This window comes from Macaca mulatta, chromosome 3 (genome assembly GCF_049350105.2).
Source record: "Macaca mulatta isolate MMU2019108-1 chromosome 3, T2T-MMU8v2.0, whole genome shotgun sequence".
NCBI classification, from domain to species: domain Eukaryota; kingdom Metazoa; phylum Chordata; class Mammalia; order Primates; family Cercopithecidae; genus Macaca; species Macaca mulatta.
In genome coordinates, this window is record NC_133408.1 from 132186842 (window position 1) to 132210919 (window position 24078).

A 24078-nucleotide genomic window follows, 5' to 3' on the forward strand; every position below is an offset into this window, starting at 1 on the left:
AGCACCATCACTGGCGGCATGACGGACAAGTCAAAGACGTATCTAGCACTACTGCCTCCTAACTTTCTGTAAACACATAAGATCTCTGTCACAGAACAAATCAAGGCAAACACGCAAACAACCCTAAACCAAAATTACCAGTGACTGCCATTCTGTCCTTGTTAAGCGAAGACTGAGGTGGTTAAAGCAGGTTGATTGTTTTTAAGATGCTTTCAGCCAGGTGCAAGGTTATCTGCAAAAATGTGCTTTGCCAAGTGGATCGCATGGACACTAATTACTAAGGGCTAAGGAGCTGAGAAACGTCCAGCTGCAGAGATTGGCCGCCCTAAGGGGACTAAGCTGGCACCTCTAGAAATAAAGCTCCGCAGCCAATGCGGCGCCTCGGCCCGCGGGATTGGCTGCCTCGGTTGTGACGCGACCTGGGCGGGCCGACTTGCGACGGAGGCCGCGGGTCCGGGTCGGGGGACCCGAGAAGGACCCTAGAGGTGATCCGCAGCGCTGCGCCCGGACCGCGCTCCCGCCCTCCGCCAGCGCGGAAGGTCTATTTCTCCCCCACGCATCTGGCCCGCGTCCCCGGGCCGCGGCACCGGATCCCGGCGGGGGTGTGGACCCAGGGCCCGCTCTCTCCGGCGCGGCCAGAGCCCCCCAGTGTGCGAGCGCCTAGGGGATGCCGAGGTTTGGCGGGTGCGGGGCCAATCTGGGCAGGGCCGAGCCGAGATTCTCCCTGTCTCTGTGCCCTGACCGTACTCCTGCTGCGGTTCCGGCAGAGAGCGCGGGGAGAGCAGCGGCGGGAGGTGCGGGGAGCACGCCGGCCGTGGGGTAGAAGCAACACTTGAGAGGGGATCCAAGTTGCTTGGCTCGGCCCGAGCAGCGACCTGAACCCGCCGCCCTGCGGGAGGGGTGTGCGGAGCGCTGGGCTGTGCTCCTACAACTTCACTCCTCCCGCCGCTGGGGAACGTAGCGGGCGAGGCGCAGAGGGCTAGAAAAGGGATTCTCAATGCATTCTTCCAAGAAAACTTTTTCTCCCTCGAACATGAAGGAATACGTGTTCACTGTAGAAAATTGGGAAAACATGGGAAATTAATTGTGTAAAAAATGGGGGGCGAGGCGTGGGAGTCACTCCCGGGGCGAGGGGACTGCGATTTGCTTTGCTAACCGCAGCCGGGGGCGCCGAAGGCCGAGATTTGAGGAAGTGGGAGCTGCCCGGGCGGGGGCGTCCCGCCGAGAGTCCGCCACGCAGTGTTTGTTTCCTTTCACTTCCTGCGGCAGCTGCTCAAGATGAGGAGGTGCGTGGGGCCGGGGCGGAGCGGCAGCGTTCTCCGCGTGTGAGCCCCCACCCATCGCCGGCGCCAGCACTTCCCTGACCACTCGGGTTCGGCTATGCGGGAGCCGTGAGGAGGAGGCTTGCTGTCGTGGACTTGAGATCTCGGGAAGTCATGCTGGCTTGCTTTTAAGTGGCTTGGGGAAAGTGAAGAAACCCCAAAATGGAGGACTTTGCTACTAGGACCTATGGCACCAGTGGCCTGGACAACAGACCTCTGTTTGGGGAGACGTCCGCCAAGGTGAGTGCGGATTGTGTTTCCAGACTGGGATGGGGGGTGTGTCTGCGGCCTGCCCTCCCGCCGAGTCCTGGCTGGGTCCTGCTGCTGCTCCTAAAAGCACTGTTAGGGAGGAAGCTGGTTCTGCAATACCGCTTCCCTCTCAAGATGTTTGCCCGGCCAGTCAGTCGTTGCCTGCTTTGGGACACGTGGTTGGCCAAGAGCGTTGAAGGCTGGAGTGGAGAAAAGTTCAGAAAGTTCGGGGTTGTTGGAAGCCCTTCTGGGGAGTGCGGAAGCCCCTCCGGAGGGGGGAGGTTGATTTAGTGGTTGTACAGCTGCACCTGCAGCAGGAGGACTGATCCTCCAGAGGCTTCAGGTGTGTGCCCAAAGCTTCCTAAGAGAGCCGAGAAGGGGTGCTTCATGATTCCTGTTTAAATAGAACTGTTAAGGGTTCATTGCTGAGCAGTGAAGCAGCCAAGCAAGGAAAGGGGAGAGGCTTGAGATGAGGGGTTCTTGAATGATGGCCTGCATTCCAGGAAGTGATCAAAGGGTCCCTGAACCCAAACGGGCTACATTATTCTAGGCTTTAAAATGTATAACGCCTTTTAAAAAGGATTAATTATGTGATGTCCTGGGCCAACAATTGAGGAGAGATCTTTTTCTATCGTCAGCATTAACTTTCTGAGTAGTTTGGGCAAGATCTGCCTGGTTTATTTTTTCGCCTAAAAGTGGCATTGGTTGGCTGGTCCCAGTGCAGTGGTGTTGACAACTAATTGATCATAGCCAGTTACAGATTTCTTTGTTCCTTCTGCAATCTCCCTGCTTCACTTGACTGGCTTAAAAGAAGGAAAAAAAAAACAGTGGCATTGGTGATCTTTGACCTCTGGTAAAGTGCTTTCAGCTCTCGAAAGGTAATGCACATGTAGAGTCCAGAGCTTCCGGTTTTTTTAGTTTTGGCAGGAGCCCTCCAGCAGACAGGATAGGGAACTGGTAAACCTGGCAGTCTGGGGAATAGCCCTGAATTTGGAAGCTATGAGGCTGCCACAGGACTACTTTATTTTTTAAACTCCACTTGGATTTTACGTTCTGCTCTCAAAATGTTGTAATATGAAAGCGATTTAAACTCGATCTCCAGGAAGATGCACCTTGTTCATCTTGTGGCTTGGTGTAATCCCAGCCCACAGTGCTCCTGGTTTGAGACACATACCTTCTCCAGTAGATGTTCCATCTTAGGCAAACGTTATTGAGCATTATGTACTTGGCCCTGGGGAGCCAAGGAACCCTGTCAGGTGGGGAAGAAAATGTAGGCAAATGAGATGTGGTTGGATCTGTGCTACGACAGGGACATGTTGGGGGTACAGACGAGAACTGGTTGCTTTTGTATGGGAAATTTTCCCCCCTCTCCCAAGAGGTAAGAGAGTGCCTCCCCAACATGCTTCAGCAATAGATTGGGGTTCTGGGAGATCCAGACCTCTGACCTCTTTTAACCCATCTCTCTTGTAATTATAGAGGTAGATGACTTGGTAGTGGACTTGGCCATTTATGCAGACAGTTAGAAATATTGATGTTTTCTGAACAGCTTGGGTGAAAACATCCAGTGATTTAAGTTTCCTATTGCCCATGATCCATTTGAAACCCATTCAAGAACTTTACTTTTCCAAATGTATCTTTTATTGCATACTTACTACAAGAATATATCGCACTGGGATTATTTAGGAAACTTTAGGGCATTGTAATAATAGCTGCAGCTATTCAGAGAAAAAAGTTAATATATATTAATTCTTGATCTCTCAAAATTTCTCCCTTTAGCTCCCTCTGTGAAGTTGACAGGGTGATTGGACATAGAGAAATTCTACAGAATGGAGAAGGGAGAGAGATCCCCGGTCTGAGGGTGGAAGAAAACATGTATCTTATAAATGGAGATGCCACATCTGAGAGAGGAGAGGCCTCCAAATGTGTTCACAGCAAATGAAGATTTGAGGGCCTGAGGAGGGTAAGGCCCAGGAATGGAGCCTCAATAGTGAAAGGATAGGACTCATTACAGTGGAGCCATTTCCACAGAGGACAGCAAGTGCTAGAGCAGGGTCCTGGGGACACTGAGAAACCCATCACTTGCTCTTGTGTGTGGGTGTCTCCAGCTTGCTGTTTTACATGCCAGGAAACGACAAAATAGCCACTACACAGTGGAAACTTGCTGTTAGTGAACTACCATTTCTGAGAACATCGAGAAAGAATAAAAGCCCAGTTCCTGTCCTACTCTGACAGGTGGTTTCCTGTGCATTTTGTAATCTTACTTGCTTTATGAGGACTGACACATACATATAGCCTCTCAACTTTAGGTGCAAACTCTAAGGCAAAGAGAACTGAAGCTCAAAGAGCACAGGAAAGTCTGGAATATGTTTTTGTTTCCTCAGTGCCAGGCAACATGGTGGGCATTCAGCTTTCCCTTGTTTAATCATCAAGTTCCTTTGTGAGATGGGTGTTCTTTTTTCTGTTATACAACTAAGGAAGTGGAACCCTCAGAGGGGGTTGTGTTCAGTCATACAAGTAGTTTCCTCTGGTAATGCTTCACCAACTCCCTTTCATGAGTTGAATAGTGAGGTCAGTAGTAACTTAATTAGGCAGTTTTTGCTTCTCAAAGCACTCCAGACATCTGCATACCTGTTGCCCTTTCACAGAAAATAGGGGTTGAAGTAGTTTGCCCCAAGTCCTGAGGTGAGTGAGAGATAATGAGATCTATTACAGAACAATGACTATTAATATATAACTAATTTGGCCTTGAACAGCACCCTCTGGGGGAATCTCTGACGGAACTTTTGCCTTTATGTATGTCGGGTGCACATAGTGATTTTGGTTACTGAAATCCCAGATTTATTCAATCTTTAGCATGAAAATTATTCATTCTAAGTTATTCCTATTTAGGAATAGCTTTATAGGTGTAATCATGGAGAGAAGGGCAAAGTGAAACAGTTCTCTATTGTTCCATAAATATCTGAGGGATTTTTTTTTGTCTTTGAGGCAGGGTCTCACTTTGTCACTCAGATTGGAGTGCAGTGGCATGACCATGGCTCACTGCAGTCCTGACCTCCTGGGCTCAAGTGATTTTCCCACTTGAGCTTCTGAGTAGCTGGGACTATAGGTGCCTTCTACCAAGGCTGGCATATATATATATATATATATTTTTTTTTTTTTTTTTTTTTGTGAGACGGAGTGTCTCTCTGTCGCCCAGGCTGGAGTGCAGTGGTGTAATCTTGGCTCACTGCAAGCTCTGCCTCCCGGGTTCACACCATTCTTCTGCCTCAGCCTCCCAAGTAGCTGGGACTACAGGCATCTGCCACCACGCCCGGCTAATTTTTTTGTATTTTTAGTAGAGACGGGGTTTCATTATGTTAGCCAAGATGATCTCCATCTCCTGACCTCATGATCCGCCCGCCTCGACTTCCCAAAGTGCTGGGATTACAGGTGTGAGCCACTGTGCCCGGCCCTAACTTTAATTTGTTGCAGAGATGGGGCTTCCTGTATTGCTCAGGCTGGTCTCAAACTTGTGGCCTCAGGCGATCCTCCCAACTTGGCCTCTCAAAGTGGTGGGTTTATAGGCGTGAGCCATCGTGCCCATCCTAGGGATTATTGACAAAAAAGGAAAGGTGTTCATCTTTTGTAAGAAACATAGACCTCATTCCTTGATACCTATGGAATTTTCATGTTAGGTTGGCTATCTTACGAATCCTAGTTTGAATGCCCAGATGCTTTTTACATCTTTTTTAAACCATTCCCAAGTTTTGTGCCATAGTACTTCTCTTTCAGGTGAAAAATATGGCACAGACACCAAGATGATAAGAAATATCTGAAGTTTCCAAGCCTGTGTTATGGCTTAGCATTTTCTAAAAGAGTGCTATCCAGTAGAAATATTATGTGAGCAGCCATATATGTAATTTACATTTCTTAGTAGCCATATGAAAAAGTATCAAACAAGTGAAATATTAATAATTTTATGTAACCCCTTATTTCCAAAATATTAATACTATCATTTCAACATATAATCAATATTAACATTTAACTAGACACGGTGGCTCAGACCTGTATATCCCATCACTTTGGGAGGCTGAGGTGGGATAATCACTTGAGCCCAGGCTTTTGAAACCAGCCTGGCCAACAAAATGAGATCCTGTCACACACACACAAAAAATTAGCTGGGTGTGGTGGCACCCACCTGTGGTCCTAGCTGCAGGCTCGCACCACTGAACTCCAGCCTGGGTGACAGAACGAGACTATCTCAAACAAAAAACAAACAGATACTTTTGCAATTTTTTTGTATGAAGTCTTTGAAATCCAGTATGTATTTTATATTAACAGCCCATCTGAATTCAGACTAGCTGTGTTTCAGATGCTCAGTAACCACGTATGGCTAGTACAGGCTGATGTCCCAAATCCAAAATCCGAAATGCTCCAAAATCCAAAACTTTTTGAGCACTGACTTGATGCTACAAGTGGGAGTTTCCACACAAAAGTACTTAACACAAACTTTATTTCATGCACAAAATTTTTAAAGATATTGTATAAAACTTGTCTTCCAGGCTATGTGTATAAGATGTATATGAAACAAATTTTGTGCTTAGACTTGTGTCCCACCCAAGATCTCATTATGTATATGTAAATATTCCAAAGCCCGAAAAAAATTCTGAAATCAGAGAAGCTTCTGGTCCCAAACATTTTGGATAAGGGATACCCAACCATTTCAGACAGCTTAGTTTTAAAGCAGCTGAAATGTTAGTTATGGTGGTTCCATAGCCAAGTTTGTGAAACATTTTTCTTTATTGTGGGACTTTAGAAGCTTTAATATGCCAGTTTTCATTGTGACTCTAGTTGGTGAGGGTACGTGAGTAGTACCTCCTAAACAGTGTAGGTGGCGTGGCCTCTTTAACCCTAGTACAATGCCTTACCCAGTTCTTGCCTCCGGCTCCGTAGGAGCATTCACTAGATAAGTTTCTACAGAATACACTTTGGGAAACATGGTTCAGTGAATCGCCTTCCTCTGCTTTTCCCTCCCATCCTGTCCCCTAGGGTAAACTGAAACCTGGAGATTTTCTTCCCTCTTCTGCCCACGACTACCTTTAAAAGTTTGCTTTAGTACAACACACAGTTTGGACAGTCTTTCCCACTGTCTAGTGTTAGAAGGGCACTAAATTATTCTGAGGGCTTGTGAGTCTTGATCTCGACTTGTTAGCTGGCTGTGGAATCATCTGAAATCAGTTTCAGTCAGTCTAGACTGGTGAACCTAGGAGGAGAGGGAGAGAATGTTCTCTCTGGAGAAAGCAAAGCAGCATCCTATAGCTAGGGCAAATGGGAAAAGGATGAACACTGTCCACTTGGTGCCATGTAGTGCAAACCAGTTTCTAGATCAGCCCACTCTATGGGTGGTCACTGATTACAAAATAAGTGATTCATCCTCTAAGAAGGGTGGTGACAGTTCCTGCTCCTTTATTCCTTCTTGGATGTGATATATAAAATCAATGATTTGGGGAGAAGGTACATACACTGAATTCCTCAGCAGATACCATAGTGAGAAGGGAGGCCCTCTGTGGAGGGGGCAAGTTAGTGGGCTCTGAGGCTCAGATCTTTGGTTCCAAAGACAAAAGTATCTTCCTTTATCCCCCTCCCCCCAGTAAAAAAAAAGCAAGCAAAAATGGTGAAAAGCAAGGGCTTTTTATGATTAGTGTTAGTCAAGCAATTCAAACTTGGAGCATTTGGCCTCTGCAAATAATCATGTAAGATTAGAGTTGCCACTTCATGCCATTTTTGTTGTTGCTTATTTAAGAACAAGGCTCAGTAGGGATGGTAATAGAATAATTTTAAAAAATGGAAAGAAGAGAAAAATAATAAAGCTATGATTAAGATAGCTGGGTCTGTGCCAGCAGCCCCTTCCTCTGTCTTAGAGCTACCAATGCTGTTCTCTGAGGAGTGCAGGCTTTAGTGTATTTCCTCTACACAGAGCTTCTAGTTGATCATCCAAGCAGCTATTTCTCTCAAAGGAGGGTTAGTCACCCAAAGGTGAAACAGTTATCTCCTCTCTTCTCATTCAGCCTGTCAAAACAACTTTGCCTTTTTTTGTGTGTGCTAGAAAAGTAATTAGGAAAAATAAATACCATCACTTTTTCTTTAGTACTCTATGTGGTTTTCTCTCTTCCACCCCTAGACCAGTGGACTGGAATCTCTGGGTGTGGGGCACAGGCACTGGTATTTCTGGAAGGTCCTCGGGATGCTGGTGCATAGAAAGGGTTGAGATGCACTGGCCTTACCTTTGCTCTGTGTAAGCCCAGTCCAGGCTAATGCCTCTCCATGGATCCCTTTCCTTTAGCTGCCTCCTTGCTCTTCACAAATGCCGTTCTCCTTTCTGCTGTGTCCTCTCTTCTCTAAATATCTGAATTCTGCTCAGCCTGATTCCCCACTTTAGAACCTTCCTTGTAATCCAGTCTCTTCTCACTTTCCTTCTGTGAGCCTGGCTGTCAAAGATGCCCCCTGGCACTTACTCCTTGTGCTGTGAGGCACTCATGTAGGTCTTGCTTCCTAACTAGAGAATAAGCTCTTCTTAAATGGTAGGTGCCAGTTTCCTCATTTTTGTAGCCTTTTTAGCCCTAGGGACAATGGCTTACCAAGTTCTTGATTTCATGTATATTAAGTTTTAAGCAAAGTGAGAATTTAGCATTATCAAAAAGTAACCTACATTCTTGGGACATTCTGAGCTCACAGTAGAAGGCAGGGAGTGGTTAGGAACCTGGATATGCTAGATATCAAAACAGGAAGTGGTGCTTCAAGCTCTCATACAATTAAAGTCATTTTTCTCTTTTTCTTTCTGCTAAGCTGTATATAGCAGAGGCCAGTAGTAAATACAATATTGTTATAAAAAAAACTTAAACTGAGGCGTGGCCTCTCGGAAGCTGATGGTCTACTGAGTTTTCTCTGGATGTGATTTTTGCTGGTCTTTGGTAATATCCTGTGCTTACTGAATTGAGTCACTTTTTTCTTATGGTTGGCTCATAGGCTGTGTATGGGTATAGTGACCATAGTTTCTGAGTTGCTGAAGAGACATGTGGGTGGATAAACCTCAGTGTCCCTGTGAGAATGGTGGAATGCATTTGAAACTGGGGCTGCCATAGAAATTGGGGCCAGGGTGTTAGGCCAGCTCAGCTCTCTCTCAGCTCTGAGGAGTCTGATCTCTTATTGGTAAGATTCCCCCTTAGACATGGTATAAATAGTGCAAATACTGTATTAGCTGCCATTTACTGACCCTCTACTGAATGCCAGATACTCTCTTGTAGGGGCTATGTATTCTCCTCCAATCCTCATTACAACCCTACATGGTAGACGTTGTACAAATATGAAAACTAAGGCTTAAAAGTTGTAACTTAAATACAGGTCCACATGTAGCAGTGGAAGTCATGCGTTTGGGAGAGAATCGAGTGTAAAAGTTGTAAAGGGTGGGTGTGCCTGAATTCTCATAAATGCTTTCTCTTGCACCTCCCGTGCTCTTGGCACTGTTCAAAGTCTGGTGTTGCTTTGGGAAGTCTCAGAACATACGGGTCGTAATTCACTGGGTCCTAGGTTTAGCCGGTGAGACAAAATGTCTCCTTGCTTTCCGCCTGTGCGGCTGCTGTACCTCTGGTTGTCTCCAGTGACAGTACGAGAGGAAGCTCCTGTACAGGCAGAGCCATGCTGCTCTGAGGGACCCAAATTAAATCCCTGGACACAGGACCTTAGGTTTCTTTATTCAGCTGGTCTCAAAATAAACCTTCTCCCACATTTTGCATCCTCTCAGTATGTTTTTTCCTGGCCCCTAAGGCTTCTGACTAGGCCACTTCCACAGCTTTCATGGCGAGTAGTTGTCTGCTGTGATTTGGAAGAAGAGAAGCAAGGTCATTTCTGAGAATCAAACTTTTATTTATGGTGTTGGGACCCTTAAGTTTGCTTGAGAAACGCAGAACTTTGGAGGCAAAATTGTAGGATGTGGCTCAAGGGCCTGAATCACTCAGTCCAGGTAAACAATGGTAGGAAGTAGCACCCTTTGGGCATTTAATACATGCTGAATGTGTTGCCTTGCTCTTTCCCATCCCAGGAGAAGATAATCACTGTCTTCAATGACCTGAGGAAAGCATGGGTAGGGGAGGGTAAGCAATGAGTATAAAATGGGATTGAGTGCCAGGAGGTGTTGTTCCTAGACCAAACTGAGGGTCGGGCTGCTATTTCTCTGGCCCTCTAAGGAGATGCAGTTGAGGAGCTGAATGTTAATAGCTAAGACAATGGGGAAAAGTCTCCAGGGAATTTAAGAGATCTTCACAGCAACCCCCATGCTACAGGCCCAGAGGCCTGTGAGGGAAAAATGGTTTTGTGGGTCAGGTCCTGGGCCCCAGTGCCCTGAGTCACAGTTGTTCCAGCTCCAGCTGTGGCTAAAAGGGGCCAAGATATACCTTGAGCTGTTGTTTAAGAGGGTGCAAGCCCCAAACCTTAGTGGCTTCCATGTGGTGTTGGGTCTGTGGGTGCACAGAGGCAAGAGTTTGGGAGCCTCTGCCTAGATTTCAGAGGATGTATGGAAATACTTGGATGTCCAGAAGTCTGCTGCAAGGGGGAGCCCTCATGCATTGCACTGTAAGCCTGGAAAAGCCACAGACACTCAACTCCAGCCTGTGAAAGCAGCTTTGGGGGCTGTACTCTGTAGAACCACAGGGGTGGACCTGCTCAAGGTCTTAGGAGCCCAATCCTTGCATTAGTGCAGCCTAGATGTGAGACACAGAGCCAAAGGAGGTTATTTTGGAGCTTTAAGATTTAATGACTGCCCTACTGGGTTTTAGACTTGTATGGGGCCAGTAGCCCCTTCGTTTTGGCTGATTTCTCCCTTTCGGAATGGGTCTGTTTACCCAATGCCTGTACCCCCATTGTATCTTGGAAGTAACTAACTTGTTTTTGATTTTACAGGCTCATAGGTGGAAGGGACTTGCCTTGTCTCAGATGAGACTTTGGACTTAGACTTTTAGGTTAATGCTGGAGTGAGTTAAGACTTTGGGGGGACTGTTGGGAAGGCATGATTGGTTTTGAAATGTGAGGAGGACATGAGGTTTCAGAGGGCCCACGGGCTGAATGATAAGGTTTGGCTGTGTCCTTACCCAAATCTCATGTCAAATTGTAATCTCCACATGTTGAGGGGCTGGGAGGGAGGTGATCGGGTCATGGGGGCAATTTCTAATGGTTTAGCACCATCCCGCAATGCTGTCTCCTGAGCGAGTTCTCGTGAGATCAAATGGTTTAAACGTGTGTGGCAGTTCCCTGCTCATGCGCGCTGGCTTTCAGGCGCTCCCGCACTTGCTCTCCCACGTGCCCGCTGTGCCTGTGCCCGCGCTCCCCCTCTCACGCTCCCCCTCTCGCGCTCCCCATCTCGCGCTCCCCCTCTTCTCCCCTCACGCTCCCCCTCTCCCTCTTCTCCCCACGCGCTCCCCCTCTCCCTCTTCTCCCCACTCTCTCTCCCTCTTCTCCCCACTCTCTCCCTCTTCTCCCCACTCTATCTCCCTCTTCTCCCCAGTCTCTCTCCCTCTTCTCCCCACTCTCTCCCTCTTCTCCCGCTCCTTTCCCTGCTTTCCCCCCTCTCTCTCATTCTCACTCTCATTCTCTCTCTCATTCTCACTCCCTCATTCTCTCTCACTCACTCTCACTCTCGCTGTCTCTCTTTCACTCTCACTCTGTCACTCTTTGTCTCACTATCACTCTCTCACTCTCACTTTCGCCCTCTACACGCTCCTTCCCCCTCTGCGCCCTCCTTCCCCCTCTGTGCACTCCCTCCCCGTCCTCCGCATGCTCCCTAACCCCCGCCCCCCCACCCGCGCGCTCCCTCCCGCCCCCCCACCCGCGCGCTCCCTCCCGCACCCCCACCCGCGCGCTCCCTCCCCCACTGCGCCAGCTTCCAGGGGTAGGATGTCTGACAGAGGAGGACACTTGGAGGTGTGAGGTCTAACCTGGAAATAGGATTGAGCACCTGGTAAGGGATGTGGGTCTATAGGACTCCCTGCGATGCTGTCTGAGGAGAAAGACTTTTGTGGAATCACATAGAAAGTTTGGAAGTAACACCAAAAATGGAGTTCTGAGTCGTCTTCCACCCTCTACCCTGCCTTCTCCCTCAAGAATGTAGAAGGGAATGTCTTCATGGCATTGTCCATCTAGGCTTTTGCTTTTCTGCAAGGACTTTTCTCTGTTTTGCCTTGCGCCTCTCTGGGAGTGTTGGGGAGCATTGTCGAAGGATTAATTTGTCAACTGGAGTTCAGAGCTGTGATGCCTTATAAATCAGTCCTTGGTCCTGCCCTAGCAGAAAGTAACTGGGCTTGTACTCAGGAAAACCTGGACCTCAGAGATCCCCGTAGTTTACCATTGATGTTTCTTTGGGAACAACAGAACCTATCCTGGGAGGTATCTGTTAGTGTGTTGCACCTTTGTGGCTGACAAACCGTGACCTCTTGGTCTGCAGTACCAGGCCACAGCTTCTGTGGTGCTGTTGCATGCCTGCCCTGCAGCAGTGAGGCACATTATGTTCCTATCGATAGGCCAGGCCCCAGATAAGTGGAAGGATTAGATAAATAGTCTCTACTGGTGAGAGGCACTCTAAAGAAAATACTGTTGGCCACTTCTGCTTTGAGTCTTTCGTTTAACCAACATTCATTGAGTGCCTACAGTGTGCCACACTGTCAAGAAGGAAAACAAGTGTAGTAGTTCCTACTAATCCACAGCTTCACTTTTCTAGGCTTCAGTTACCTGTGGTCAGCCGTGGTCCAAAAATATTAAATGGAAAACTTTAGAAATAATTTTGTAAGTTTTAAATTGTGCACTGTTTTATGTAATGTGATTAACTCTTACTCTGTCCTGCTCCTGCTGGGGACATGAATCATCCCTTTGTCCAGTGTATCCACGCAGTAGATGCTACCTGCCTGTTAGTCACTTAGTAATCATCTCTGTTATCTGATTGAAAAAACAGTATGTATAGGGTTTGGTACTATTTGCAGTTTCAGGCATCCACTGGTGGTCTTGGAGTGTATCCCCCGCAGGTAAGGGGGATACTATTTGTAGACTGTCTTTCCCACTGTTAACTGCCAGTCTTAGTGTGGGACACAAGTAATACATTTTATTTTGATGTAGTTAAGTGTGAAGACTGAGCAAAGTGATGTGGGTGTTCTGAGGGGAGGTGCCCAGGGTGGTGTCCGGAAAGGATTTACAGTGAAGTTGATAGTGTTGAGTTCTGAAGGATGATGATATGGTTTGGCTGTGTCCTCACCCAAATCTCATCTTGAATTTTAGCTACCATAATTCCCATGTGCTGTGGGAGGGACCTGGTGGGAGATAATTGAATCATGGCGGCAGTTACCCCCATACTGTTCTCATGGTAGTGAATAAGTCTCATGAGATCTGATGATTTTATAAGGGGAAACCCCTTTCGCTTGGCTCTAATTTTCTTTCTTGCCTGCCACCGTGTAAGATGTACCTTTTGCCTTCTGCCACTTGAAACTGTGAGTCCATTAAACCTCTTTTTCTTTATAAATTACCCAGTCTCAGGTATGTCTTTATCAGCAGTGTGAAAACGGATTAATACATAAATTGGTACCAGGAGTGGGGTGCTGCTGTAAAGGTACCTGAAAATGTGGAAGTGACTTTGGAACTGGGTAACAGGTTGAAACAGTTTGGAGGGCTTAGAAGAAGATAGGAAAAGTTTGGAACTTCCTAGAGACTTGGAAGGCTCACAAGACAGGAAGATGTGGGAAAGTTTCCTTCCTAGAGACTTGTTGAATGGTTTTGACCAAAATGCTGATAGTGATGTGGACAATAAGGTTCACACTGAGGTGGTCTCAGATGGAGATGAAGAACTTGTTGGGAACTGGAGTAAAGGTGACTCTTGTTATGTTTTTAGCAAAGAGACTGATGGTACTTTGCCCCAGTCCTAGAGATTTATGGAACTTTGAACTTGAGGGAGATGAGTTTAGGGTATCTGGCAGAAGAAATTTCTAAGCAGCAGAGCATTCAAGAGGTAACTTGAGTGCTGTTAAAAGCATTCAGTTTTAAAAGGGAAACAAGAGCATAAAAGTTTGGAAAATGTGCAGCCTGACAATGCAATAGAAAAAAAAAAAATTCTGAGAAAACTAAGTCAGCTGTGGAAATTTGCGTAAGTAATGAGGAGCCAAATGTTAATCCCCAAGACAATGGGGAAAATGTCTTCAGGGCATGTCAGAGACCTTTGAGGCAGCCCCTCATATCACAGGCCTAGAGGTTCTAGGAGGAAAAAATGGTTTTGTGGGTTGGGCCCAGGCCCCCCTGCTGTATGCAGCTTAGGGACTTGGTGCTCTGTGTCCCAGCAGCTCTAGCCATGGCTAAAAGGGGCCGACGTACAGCTCAGGCCATGACTTCATAGCTGCACGTGGCAACTTCCATGTGGGGTTGGGTCTGTGGATGCGCAGAAGTCAAGAATTGAGGTCTGGGAACCTTTGCCTAGATTTCAGAGGACATATGGAAACACCTGGATGTCCAGGCAGAGGTTGCTGAAGGGGCAGGGCCCTCATGGAGAACTTCTGCTAGGGCAGCACAGAAGGGAAATTTGGGGTTGAAGCCCCTACAGAGTCCCCATGGGGCATTGCCTAGTGGAGCTGTGAGAAGGCCACCATCCTCCAGACACCAGAATGGTAGATTCACTGAAACTTGCTCCATGTGCCTGGAAAAGCTGCAGACACTCAAGGCCAGCCTGTGAAAGCAGCTGGGAGGGAGGCTGTACCCTGCAAAACTGCCCAAAACTGTGGGAACCTACCTCTTGCATCAGCATGACCTGGATGTGAGACATTGGAGCTTTAAAAATTGACTGCCCTGCTGGTTTTTGGATATGCATGGGGCCTGTAGCCCCTTTGTTTTGGCCAGTTTTTCTGATTTGGAATGTGTGTGTTTACCCAATGCCCATATCCGCATTGTATCTAGGAAGTAACTAACTTGCTTTTGATGTTACAGGCTCATAGGTGGACTTGTCTCAGATGAGACTTTGGACTGTGAACTTTTGAGTTAATGCTGAAATGAGTTAAGACTTTGAGGGACTGTTGGAAAGGCATAATTGGTTTTGAAATGTGAGGACATTAGATTTGGGAGGGGCCAGGGATGAAATTATATGGTTTGGCTGTGTCTCCACCCAAATCTCATCCTGAATTGTAGCTCCCATAATTCCCATGTGTTGTGGGAGGGACCAGGTGGGAGATGATTGAATCATAGGGGCAGTTTCCCCTGTACTGTTCTCGTGGTAGTGAATAAGTCTCACAAGATCTGATGATTTTATAAGGAGTTTCTTCTTTTGCTTGGCTCTCATTTTCTCTCTTGCCTGCCACCGTGTAAGACGTGTCTATCACCATAAGCCATGATTGTGAGGCTACCTCAGCTATGTGGAACTGTGAGTCCATTAAACCTCTTTTTCTTAACAAACTACCCGGTTTTGGGTATGTCTTTATCAGCAGCGTGGAAACTAATACAGATGAGTAGTCAAAATTGGGAGTAGCACTTTTTGGGGAACTGGGTTGACTTTATGCCTCTGGGATTTTTTTATGGACCAATATAAGAAATGATTGTGTATGAATTATCTGCATTTTCTGTGTCCCTAGATTTGTCCTGACTCATGGGACAAATTCTTTTTAGAGCCAGGAGAATTTTGACTCTAATTATCCAGTATGCTTACTTTTATTAGTTAGAACTTAAAATTCTGTTGTACTTCCCACTTGGCTGTCAGGAATCTTCATACACACATTTGAGTTTAAATGATAAATGTTTTTTTAGACAATTTTTTTTTTTTTTTAAATAAGATTCTCATTCTGTCCAGGCTGGAGTGCAGATCACCTCCTGGGCTCAAGTGACCTTCCCACCTCAGCCTCCCAAGTAGCTGGGACTACAGCCACGTGTCATCAAATCCAGATAATTTTTATATTTTTTGTAGATACAAGGTCTCAGTATTTTTCCCAGGTTGGTCTTGAATCCCTGAGCTCAAGTGATCCTCCCACCTTGGCCTCCCAAAGTGCTGGGATTACAAGTGTGAGCCACTATACCTGGCCTTTGTAAGTTCTTTAGCCTTTTTCCCCCCCCATTCCCCAAAGCCTTTTAGAAATTTTGTCTTGGTCTTTTTATTGTCGGTTAGGTTAGTTAGGTTAGGATTTTATTATAGTAGCACATGTCCTTGAAATTCATTTTGGAAGTAGGCAAAACATTGCCATGGAAATGGAAGGCTGAATACAATGTCGCTTGTAAGCATTCCAAACTGTTTAGAACCAGGATATTTCCAGGGAGCTGAAGAGCTGAGGGCAGGCAGAGCTAGCTTTTGGTTATTTGGGATATTATTGCCAGCTTCCTCCCAGGGCCAGTTACCACCTGATCATTTGAGTTTTAGTTTCTCTAGTATCAAGATACTGGCTAATGACTGACCAGGCAAGTATAGGGGTTCTCTGGCTTTTAATCACTAGGGCATTAGTCCTTCTTCTCTGGCCCAAGTGCAGTCTGGGGATTCAGAACTATAAAGTGTAAGAACTGGAAGGGACCAGGTATCATTTAGCCCAGTCTTCTCCTTTGATAGAGTCAAATGGGTTAAGGAATCCTTTTGAGGTTACAAAGCTAGCTAGTGGCAGAATGAGATGAGAACCTTGGTTTCCGGACTGTGTTAAGGTCCATATTTATTAGTTTAAGGACTCTTAGACCTTTTGAACGTCTCATTATGCTTGCATTTTGCAAACAGCATTGGATAGATTTTCTGCCATTACCTAGCTGTGTGACCTTTGGCAAGTCAGTCTTCTCGAACCTAGTTACCCGTTGGTAAATGGAGATAACATATTCCCTACTTGCTTTACAGAGTTTCTTTCCACCATTCCAGATACAAACCAGTTGCATATACCTCCATCTTTTTCTCCTTCCTCATTTCAAAGGAAGACAAAGATATGAATCTGTCAGGCCCAGACTCTTCACTGTGCATTGCATTCCAGTTCCTTTCCTCTCAGCTCTCATGAAACTTGGGTCAACAATCTCCATTTGTCCCATTGCGTTTTTGTAACGGCAGTGCTTTTGTTCTCCCATGGGTCTTTGTGGAGTTCCTTTCATGAACCATCTTTCCTTTCCTTTTCATCTGCTAGTCTTCCTTAGGGTTTTGACTTCTCTGTTAGTCTCTCCCTGACTGCCCAAGATAGCTCACTTTGTCTTTTTAGTGCCCTCCTGAACTCTGGATAGTGTAAACTTCTGGAAGGTAGAGATGTTTTTATTCACTTTTGTATCTGCATCTGAATTATATGAGGTGATATAGGTGAAATCTCAACTGTATATATACACATGTATGTGCACACACAATGTCTGTTTTTATGTTCATGTATATATGAATTCAGACTATCTCTAAACCTGTTGCAGAATATTTTGTCTCTGGGAAGGAAATTTTAAATCTATATCCTGTCCTCTCAGCAGGCAAGGATCCAGGCTAATTGCCATCCTTTGTCCGATCAGCTTCCTTGTAGAGTGAAAATAAGCCACAGTATAAGGTTTAAATTTCTGGTAGCAGAGACAAGTTATGATAGGTAGAACTAGAGTGAAAATAAAACTAGGGAGGGGACATAAGAGCTAAGTTCTGTGAGAAATAATTGAGTTAATAGAGACTAACTATAGAAGTAGAAATAATGAGTTTCCATTTATTCCATAAACAGTAAAGTTTAAATGTAATACTCACTTTTCTCCATGTACTATAGCTCCAATTTGGAGCATATTATTCCCCAAACTGTCCTTTGAAGTGTTAATTAACTAGCTATTTAATTATTCTCTATTATCCTCTTTGGAGATTGGGAGCTAGAAGAGCTGCTAAAACCCTGAAAAGTAATCTCTAGGCCCAGGGAAGGAGCTCCACCCTGTGATTTGAACTTAATATTTAAAAATGACTTATTTTAGACTAAACTTTAGAGCACAGCCTCTCCATTTTAAATGTGCACACAAATTACCAGATCCTGTTAAAATGCAGATTCTGATTCAGTTGGTCTCAGTGAGGCCTAAGATTCTGCATTTCTTGCAGTTCCCTCAGGTGAGGCCAATGTGCTGGTTCATAGACTACACTTTGAGTAGCACGTTTAAAACAAGAGAGCATTAGAAGTAGGAGGGCTTCTGAAGTTAACTCTGCATACCTGAATTCATGGTTATGTTGATAGCAGAAGGCCTTGGCTTGGAGAAAGAAAGTATTCTAGAAACACTTCTGCCATGTCCTAAATAAATAGTTCATCCCATCTTGGGAATCCCAGAGGGGATCACTACATTATAACAGTAACTGATTTTCATGAAAATCAGTTGGAATTCTGTTCAGTGACTATCTAAAAGGCAGGCAGGAATGTATTCATTAAAGTTTAGTTATATTTTCATCAGGATGATTAAAATTAGTTATATGGAGAAATTCAACAATGTGGAACAAAGTCACCTATGAGGAAATTTTCATTCTTGAAAGATAAGCACTTAGTTTAGTACTTTGCTAATAGGCTTTTTGAGGTGTTGTCTGCCACTTGCCATCTTTGTCTAGACCAGCACTAGCATTCTAGGTTGTTCTTTGGGTGAGAAGTATAAATGGAGAAAGGAGGTCTGGCATTGAATCTTGTCTTTATCACTTAATTGTATTGAGATCTTGGGAAAGTTTTCAGTTTCCCTGAGCCTGTTTTGCTACCTGTGAAACAGTCATATTACCATTTCATCCCAGAATTTTTAAGGAGAGGATTGGTGAATGATCTTGGCATAGTTAATATTCTTTTACCATTATTTTCCTCCTACTTTGATCCTGGTAGGCAACTTGCTGTGTGTCATTTGGCAATTAGTGATTTATTGGCTTGGCTTCTATTGGTGGGATAGCTGTTGTGAGGTATGCAGTCCTTCGTTTTGGAAATCCTGGGAGCTCAGAGAGAAGTAGATATTCTTGCTTCTCAAAAACAGTGGGGCTCCCATGGATTTTTGTCTCTCTACATATTTTATGTTAAACACACTTATTCGTCCCATGCGGGAAAAAGTTAAAAGTGATCAGTGACTTGTCCCTGGGTCCCTTTCCTAACAGGTGGTCCTAACTTCAGGCTTCTGTGTGCTGTGTAAGCTTCTCTAGCTGAGGTCGTGATAAGATCTCTTCCAAGTCCTCTGGAGTTAGGATGTGGCTGGAGTCCAGTTTCTTTTGTTCTTTAACCTTTCAGTTGCAGTGGCCTTGGTCTGGAGAGTTGTGATTTGTCCTTGGTTAGATTACGCACATCCAATACTTGGCTTTCTTATACTCTTTCCCTCCCAGTTTTGCCTGACTCTTAACTTCTGTGGGTTCTTACCTTTAAAAGCTGACTACTTGGAAATGAGAATTCGGTTGCTGCTCTGTGATTGTTCCTGCGTCCTTCCCATCTCTGAGGTTTTGTTTATTGGCAGCCTATGTTCCATATCCTGCTGTTCTCTGCTCAGACCTTATCAAAACAATATTTAAGATGACAGATTCGTTAAAGACTCAGCTTTGACTTCTCAGAAATAAGACTGCATGTCATTCTCATTGGCCTTAGTGTTTCCTAATCAGGGCTTAAACCCTAACTTTAATCTGTAGTTCTGCAACCTATCTTACTTTACATTTTTAGTAGTACCTGAAACTACTTCGAACCAGTGACCTGGATTCAGGAATCTCTGGTTTCAAAATTGCCTCTAACTTGCTATATGACTCTTAGCAAATAATTTAACCACACTGGGCCTAAATTTACTTTTAACCTGTACAATTAGGATTGGATCAGTTTTTCAAATGTTCTTTGTTGTTGGTTGGGGTGGGATGGGAATGACAAGAAAGCTCAGTAGATAGGCTCTTCATTCAATGAAGATTTTGTTTATATACTGAAGGCTTTCACTATTAAATAACTTGGAAAAACTGCTGGACTGGATGGTCTTTTAAGACTGCAGGTACCAAGCCTTTGGCACTCTAGGATCCATCCCTTTTAACAGTAGCATCTATTTTTAGATGAGACAAGGATACCTAAGCTGTATTACAAATGTAGTTCCAGACACATCATGCACATCTAGTCTGGTTCCTGATACTTTTAACCAATGCTCTGGCTTGGCCATTCCCGTAGTGCCTGTCCTTTTCCTTTGGCTCATACTATCCTCCTCAGCACAAGCATTATTTGTAAGCCTCCCTTCCCCATTTGATACTACCCAATCAAGACTCTAGTATAAATGTTCTGTCCCTTCAAGAAACCTTCCCCAGTTGGCCATTTTCCGAAAGTACATTTTCCATTCTCATGACTCAGTACACTTTGCTTTGTTTGGTGGTTTTATGTGTAAAGCTCAGAGAAGGACTGGATCTTGGGTTTCTTTATTGTAAACCATCCCAACACCTTGCATTGCACTATACTGAAGGTAACATGGATCCAAGTCATATGGCTTAAAAATTCTTTTCTCTTTCAGGATCGAATCATCAATTTAGTTGTTGGCAGTTTAACATCCTTATTGATTCTGGTAAGTATCCTCATTTTGTGCCTCACCCAGGCTCTTAGCCAAAGTTTTGAAAACTTTATCAATTATAATTAACTTTCCAAAAAGTTAAGTGCTTTTATTACCACAAAATTGCAATTGCTAATTGGAGTAGCTAATTTAATTCCGCCACACCCCCAGGTTGAATATGTGAAATGGTACAAGTCAGACAACTTGGTTTTCAGATAATTGAGTTTACCATGTTTTGCCTAGTAAATTTGTAAAAACGTCAGTGTAGCCACTTCCTTCTGTCATCATCTACCTTAATTCCCCATTTCTACTAATTTTGTTCCTAAAGAACATATCCATTACCCTATGGTCAAGTTTTAAAAGATGTGGTCACAGTGTATAGCAGTTTTACTGTATACATACTGTAAAATACATGTGGGAGCTATCACAATAAAATTTTTAAAAGCTGTATTTTCCATAGTTTGACATTTTTCTGACACATTTTCATTAAATTTGATAATTTGTTTTTTCCATGGCTTCTTAATGAAAAGATTGCATATAATGCTGCATCTGTTAGAAACAGAACTACACGATATTAGGTCTTTCAGTGTGTTTCATAATTGTTATAGCAAAACCAGCTTTGATTATATTCATTTTGCTAGGAATGTTTAAAATAACAAAATAGCTAGAACTTTTTCTAGTAGAATCATTAATTCTGGGAGTGAGGTTTAGTTAAAGAAGTTATTTTGGGATCAGCTAGTTTTACTAATGTTTTCTCTCCTTTCATAAGTAAGGGAAAGGTTAGAAAAGGAGGAAGTACTAAAAACTCAAACATATTAATAATTACTCTAACATTCTAGAAAGCAAACTTGGTGGCAGATGTAATTGTTGCCTAGACTCCAGTTGGTAATTACCAAGTCTTGGAATTACTATTAAGGCCTTACATAATTTCTCTTCATACAGGTAACGCTGATCAGTGCTTTTGTTTTCCCTCAACTACCTCCAAAACCGTTGAATATATTCTTTGCTGTCTGCATCTCTTTGAGTAGTATTACTGCCTGCATACTTGTAAGTACTGTTGAGAATTTAACCAGTGTTCTTGAGGGTTTAAGTTGCAATGCATAGGACAAAAATTTTCAGCCTTGGGTCTATACAAAAGGGTATCTCTTAATTATATCCTCATCCTCTCCCTAAAAGTATGTTAGAATTGTCAATAAAATCTGAGTTTTCTCCTAAATCCCAAAGTTGTAACCCCAAAGAGAAACTCTTACTCCCTTGATAGCTAAAAAAAAAAAGAGAAAAAAAAATTAGTGGGAAGACTTAGGTGGCCAGATATTTTAATTTACTTAATTCATCTTCACTCAAGGACTATATGAGGACCAGCAGTCTTCGGGAAATGCCAGTTACTGCTAAGGGATGAGATAGCACACTCTGGATTGAATTCTAATGATTACAAAATTAGTCTATTTTAATCTACATGTTTGTCTCCCACAGTGGAGGTATTAACACCAAAACCTCCTGGGAAATCTGAAGCTACAGTTGTAAAAATGTTTGATTTACTGCAAATGTTTGTTTTATGGTAAAGAAACAAAGATGGTGGTGGCTCCTCAGTGTTCAATCATTCATTAGTTGGCTACATTGTTTCATGTTCCTTGAGAGGCAGAATCAAAAGAAAAAACAATTGTTTTGATCTCCGTTGGGCTTAAATCATAATAGTAATTTGCTTATCTGAGTTAAAATTAAAGAGGAGACATCTCCAAGTATTCTAATTCACTGATCCTGCTATGTACTCCCATGACCCGAAAAAGGACTGGCCCATCGCACTTTGGGAGCTTTCCTGTTCCCCTAGCTTGAAGCCTAAAGTGACTAACAATGAACTAACTTAATCCAGATATACTATGGAAGCCCTATTTTGCAGTCTGAACCAATTGTATGAATCATACGAGTCTAAATGTTGTCTTCCTTTCCTGTTAAGTAGTATGTCCAGGTATATGTTCTTGGATAGCTTGCCAGATGACTGGTAGAGTATACAGGTTTGAACATAAAGGAAAGTAAACTGAGAAAGTAGGAATAAGTATGATCTTGGATGTGGAAACTCAGAGTAAGAATTAAATTCTGACTGCACTGGTCTCAGGAATGTAGAGATGTCAGAATATGGAGAATGTCTGTCTCATTTAGGGGAATAAACAAATACTAATGAAATTTGAAATTGGTAGAAAAAATGTTATGTTTTAAATTTTAACTGTTTATAAACTTTAATTCTTCTTTTTTTAGATCTACTGGTATCGACAAGGAGACTTAGAACCAAAATTTAGAAAGCTAATATACTATATCATATTTTCTATCATCATGTTGTGTATATGTGCAAACCTGTACTTCCATGATGTGGGAAGGTGAGGCTGCCAAGGAGAATTACTTACCAGGACTCTTCAAAATGATACATTAGGACAGTGAGTAATTTTTGGATAAGGTATGCTGAAGAATCTCCTGCAGAAGTCTGATACATGATTTTCATGTTAATTGTAAATGTAATTCCCTCTTGCAAGGGAGACATAGCCTAGATCACTTTGCTTTTTCTTTAAGGAGCTGACGTTGTACCTAAACATTCCAACCCTTAAAGCTCAAACAGCACAACATTTCACTTTTGAAATGAACATTTTTATAATGTAATTGCACGGCAAAAGGCTATGTAACAAACAAATCTTGCATTTTAAGACAAATATTCTTTTATTTCTGTTAAACTGAATATACAGTTGTTCCCTAGGCAACCGACTTTTGCTTATAACTACAATTTAATTTCACGTTAACAAAACAGACAGTGAAAAGACAACTTTGTGAAGATCTAATTACAATAATAAATAAAATAATTTATACAAGGTTTTTTTTTTCCTTGACTTTTCTATAGGGGTCATATTCATTAAAAAGCCCAAAAGGCTACCTTTGCCTTAACCCTTCTGTAGTATAGGAATGACTCTTAGATTTGTTTCCTTTTGTTATAGAAGCAAATACTGTTTTTTTAAAAATTGCCTGAGATGAGAGGTTATATTGTACCCCACCACCTAACACACTAAGTGGATGACAAACTATTTTCTGGGTAATTTATGTTGCAAAACATGTAATAAATGGTCACGGTATCAAGGATAGGTAACATTACTTCCTTCCTCATTTAGTTTTACTTCAAAGTGCTAACTTTGTAAACTAATGACAGTGGTTTCTGAGGGGGTGAAAACTGCTTAGATTTTGGTGGGTTTTGTTACTATGCTTATCCATATTCCCTTTAAAAGTAACAAAAAACCTGTAGTGAATTTTAACTCTTTTAATGCTTTCCTGTTTACCCTGCCTAAATCAGCTCCCACTGCCAGCAATGGGTTAATCAAACGTAACCACCACAAGACCACCTCCTAGGTCTCTGTACTTGTATGCTGGTCAAGTCTCAAACTTAGTCTTCTTGAAGATCAGAAGATCACTGGTAAGCTCTCATGTTGAAATGACTTATCTGAACTACAACCAGGCTTACTTGAAAGGAGACAGTGCCATGTCTGATCTTTAGAGAAACTGTATTTTAAACCACAGCAGTTAAGCTTTCGTGATTCTAAACTTTTCTTCGTGGCTGAAGTGAATGAAATTCCTTATTGCCATGTAACATTAAACATAGGGATTTATGCTTAAAACTCCCAGCCTCCACTCAACTACACACCGTCATAAAACTCAACTTCAGATGATGTATTTAAAGGAGGTAAGAAGTCATAGCAGCAACAATGTGTGGCTTAAGCACTGTGGCTATTTAAATTGGTAAATTAAGCCTCTTGGGGGTTGCTCCTATTTCTTTGAAGATGTTGTAATTAACAGTGTGGCTTCTTTGCTTGAACTGCCTATTTCTAAGAATTATCCTAATGACAGTTTACCAAATCTTCGACATCCTTTGAATCTTCTGAAACAGGACTGCCCAAGGATGATCCAATGATATTTGATTCTTCCTGATGATGTTGGAGTATGGGATCTGTAATGAGTATCCAGTTAGTTTTAAATGTATATATTTATTCTCTAGTCCACGTCAAGA

General features: G+C 43.4%; 2 protein-coding genes across 11 annotated transcripts in view; one reads left to right on the plus strand and one right to left on the minus strand.

Moving 5' to 3' along the window:
- Nucleotides 1–378: 378 nt before the first annotated feature.
- Nucleotides 379–22896, plus strand: TMEM243 (transmembrane protein 243). 5 transcript variants are annotated; one of them, XM_015134079.3, is made up of 5 exons: nt 379–485; nt 1270–1562; nt 20004–20054; nt 20982–21086; nt 22293–22896. In XM_015134079.3, exons 2-5 carry the CDS (start codon nt 1485–1487, stop codon nt 22413–22415), a joined length of 357 nt encoding a protein of 118 aa, XP_014989565.1. In that variant the 5' UTR covers nt 379–485; nt 1270–1484; the 3' UTR covers nt 22416–22896.
- Nucleotides 22722–24078, minus strand: part of DMTF1 (cyclin D binding myb like transcription factor 1) — a 44645-nt gene continuing 43288 nt past the window's right edge. For 5 of the 6 annotated variants that reach the window (XM_015134075.3, XM_015134072.3, XM_077995034.1 and 2 more), the window contains one exon: nt 22722–24018. In XM_015134075.3, coding sequence (XP_014989561.1) covers nt 23909–24018 — 110 coding nt within the window. In that variant the 3' untranslated portion in view covers nt 22722–23908. 6 annotated transcript variants of the gene reach the window in all.

Coding starts and splice junctions, on each gene's coding strand:
- TMEM243 (XM_015134079.3), top strand. CDS start 1,485: ATGGAGGACTTTGCTACTAGGACCTATGGCACCAGTGGCCTGGACAAC. Junction 20,055..20,981: donor TAACATCCTTATTGATTCTG/GTAAGTATCCTC, acceptor CTCTTCATACAG/GTAACGCTGATCAGTGCTTT. Junction 21,087..22,292: donor GTATTACTGCCTGCATACTT/GTAAGTACTGTT, acceptor TTCTTTTTTTAG/ATCTACTGGTATCGACAAGG.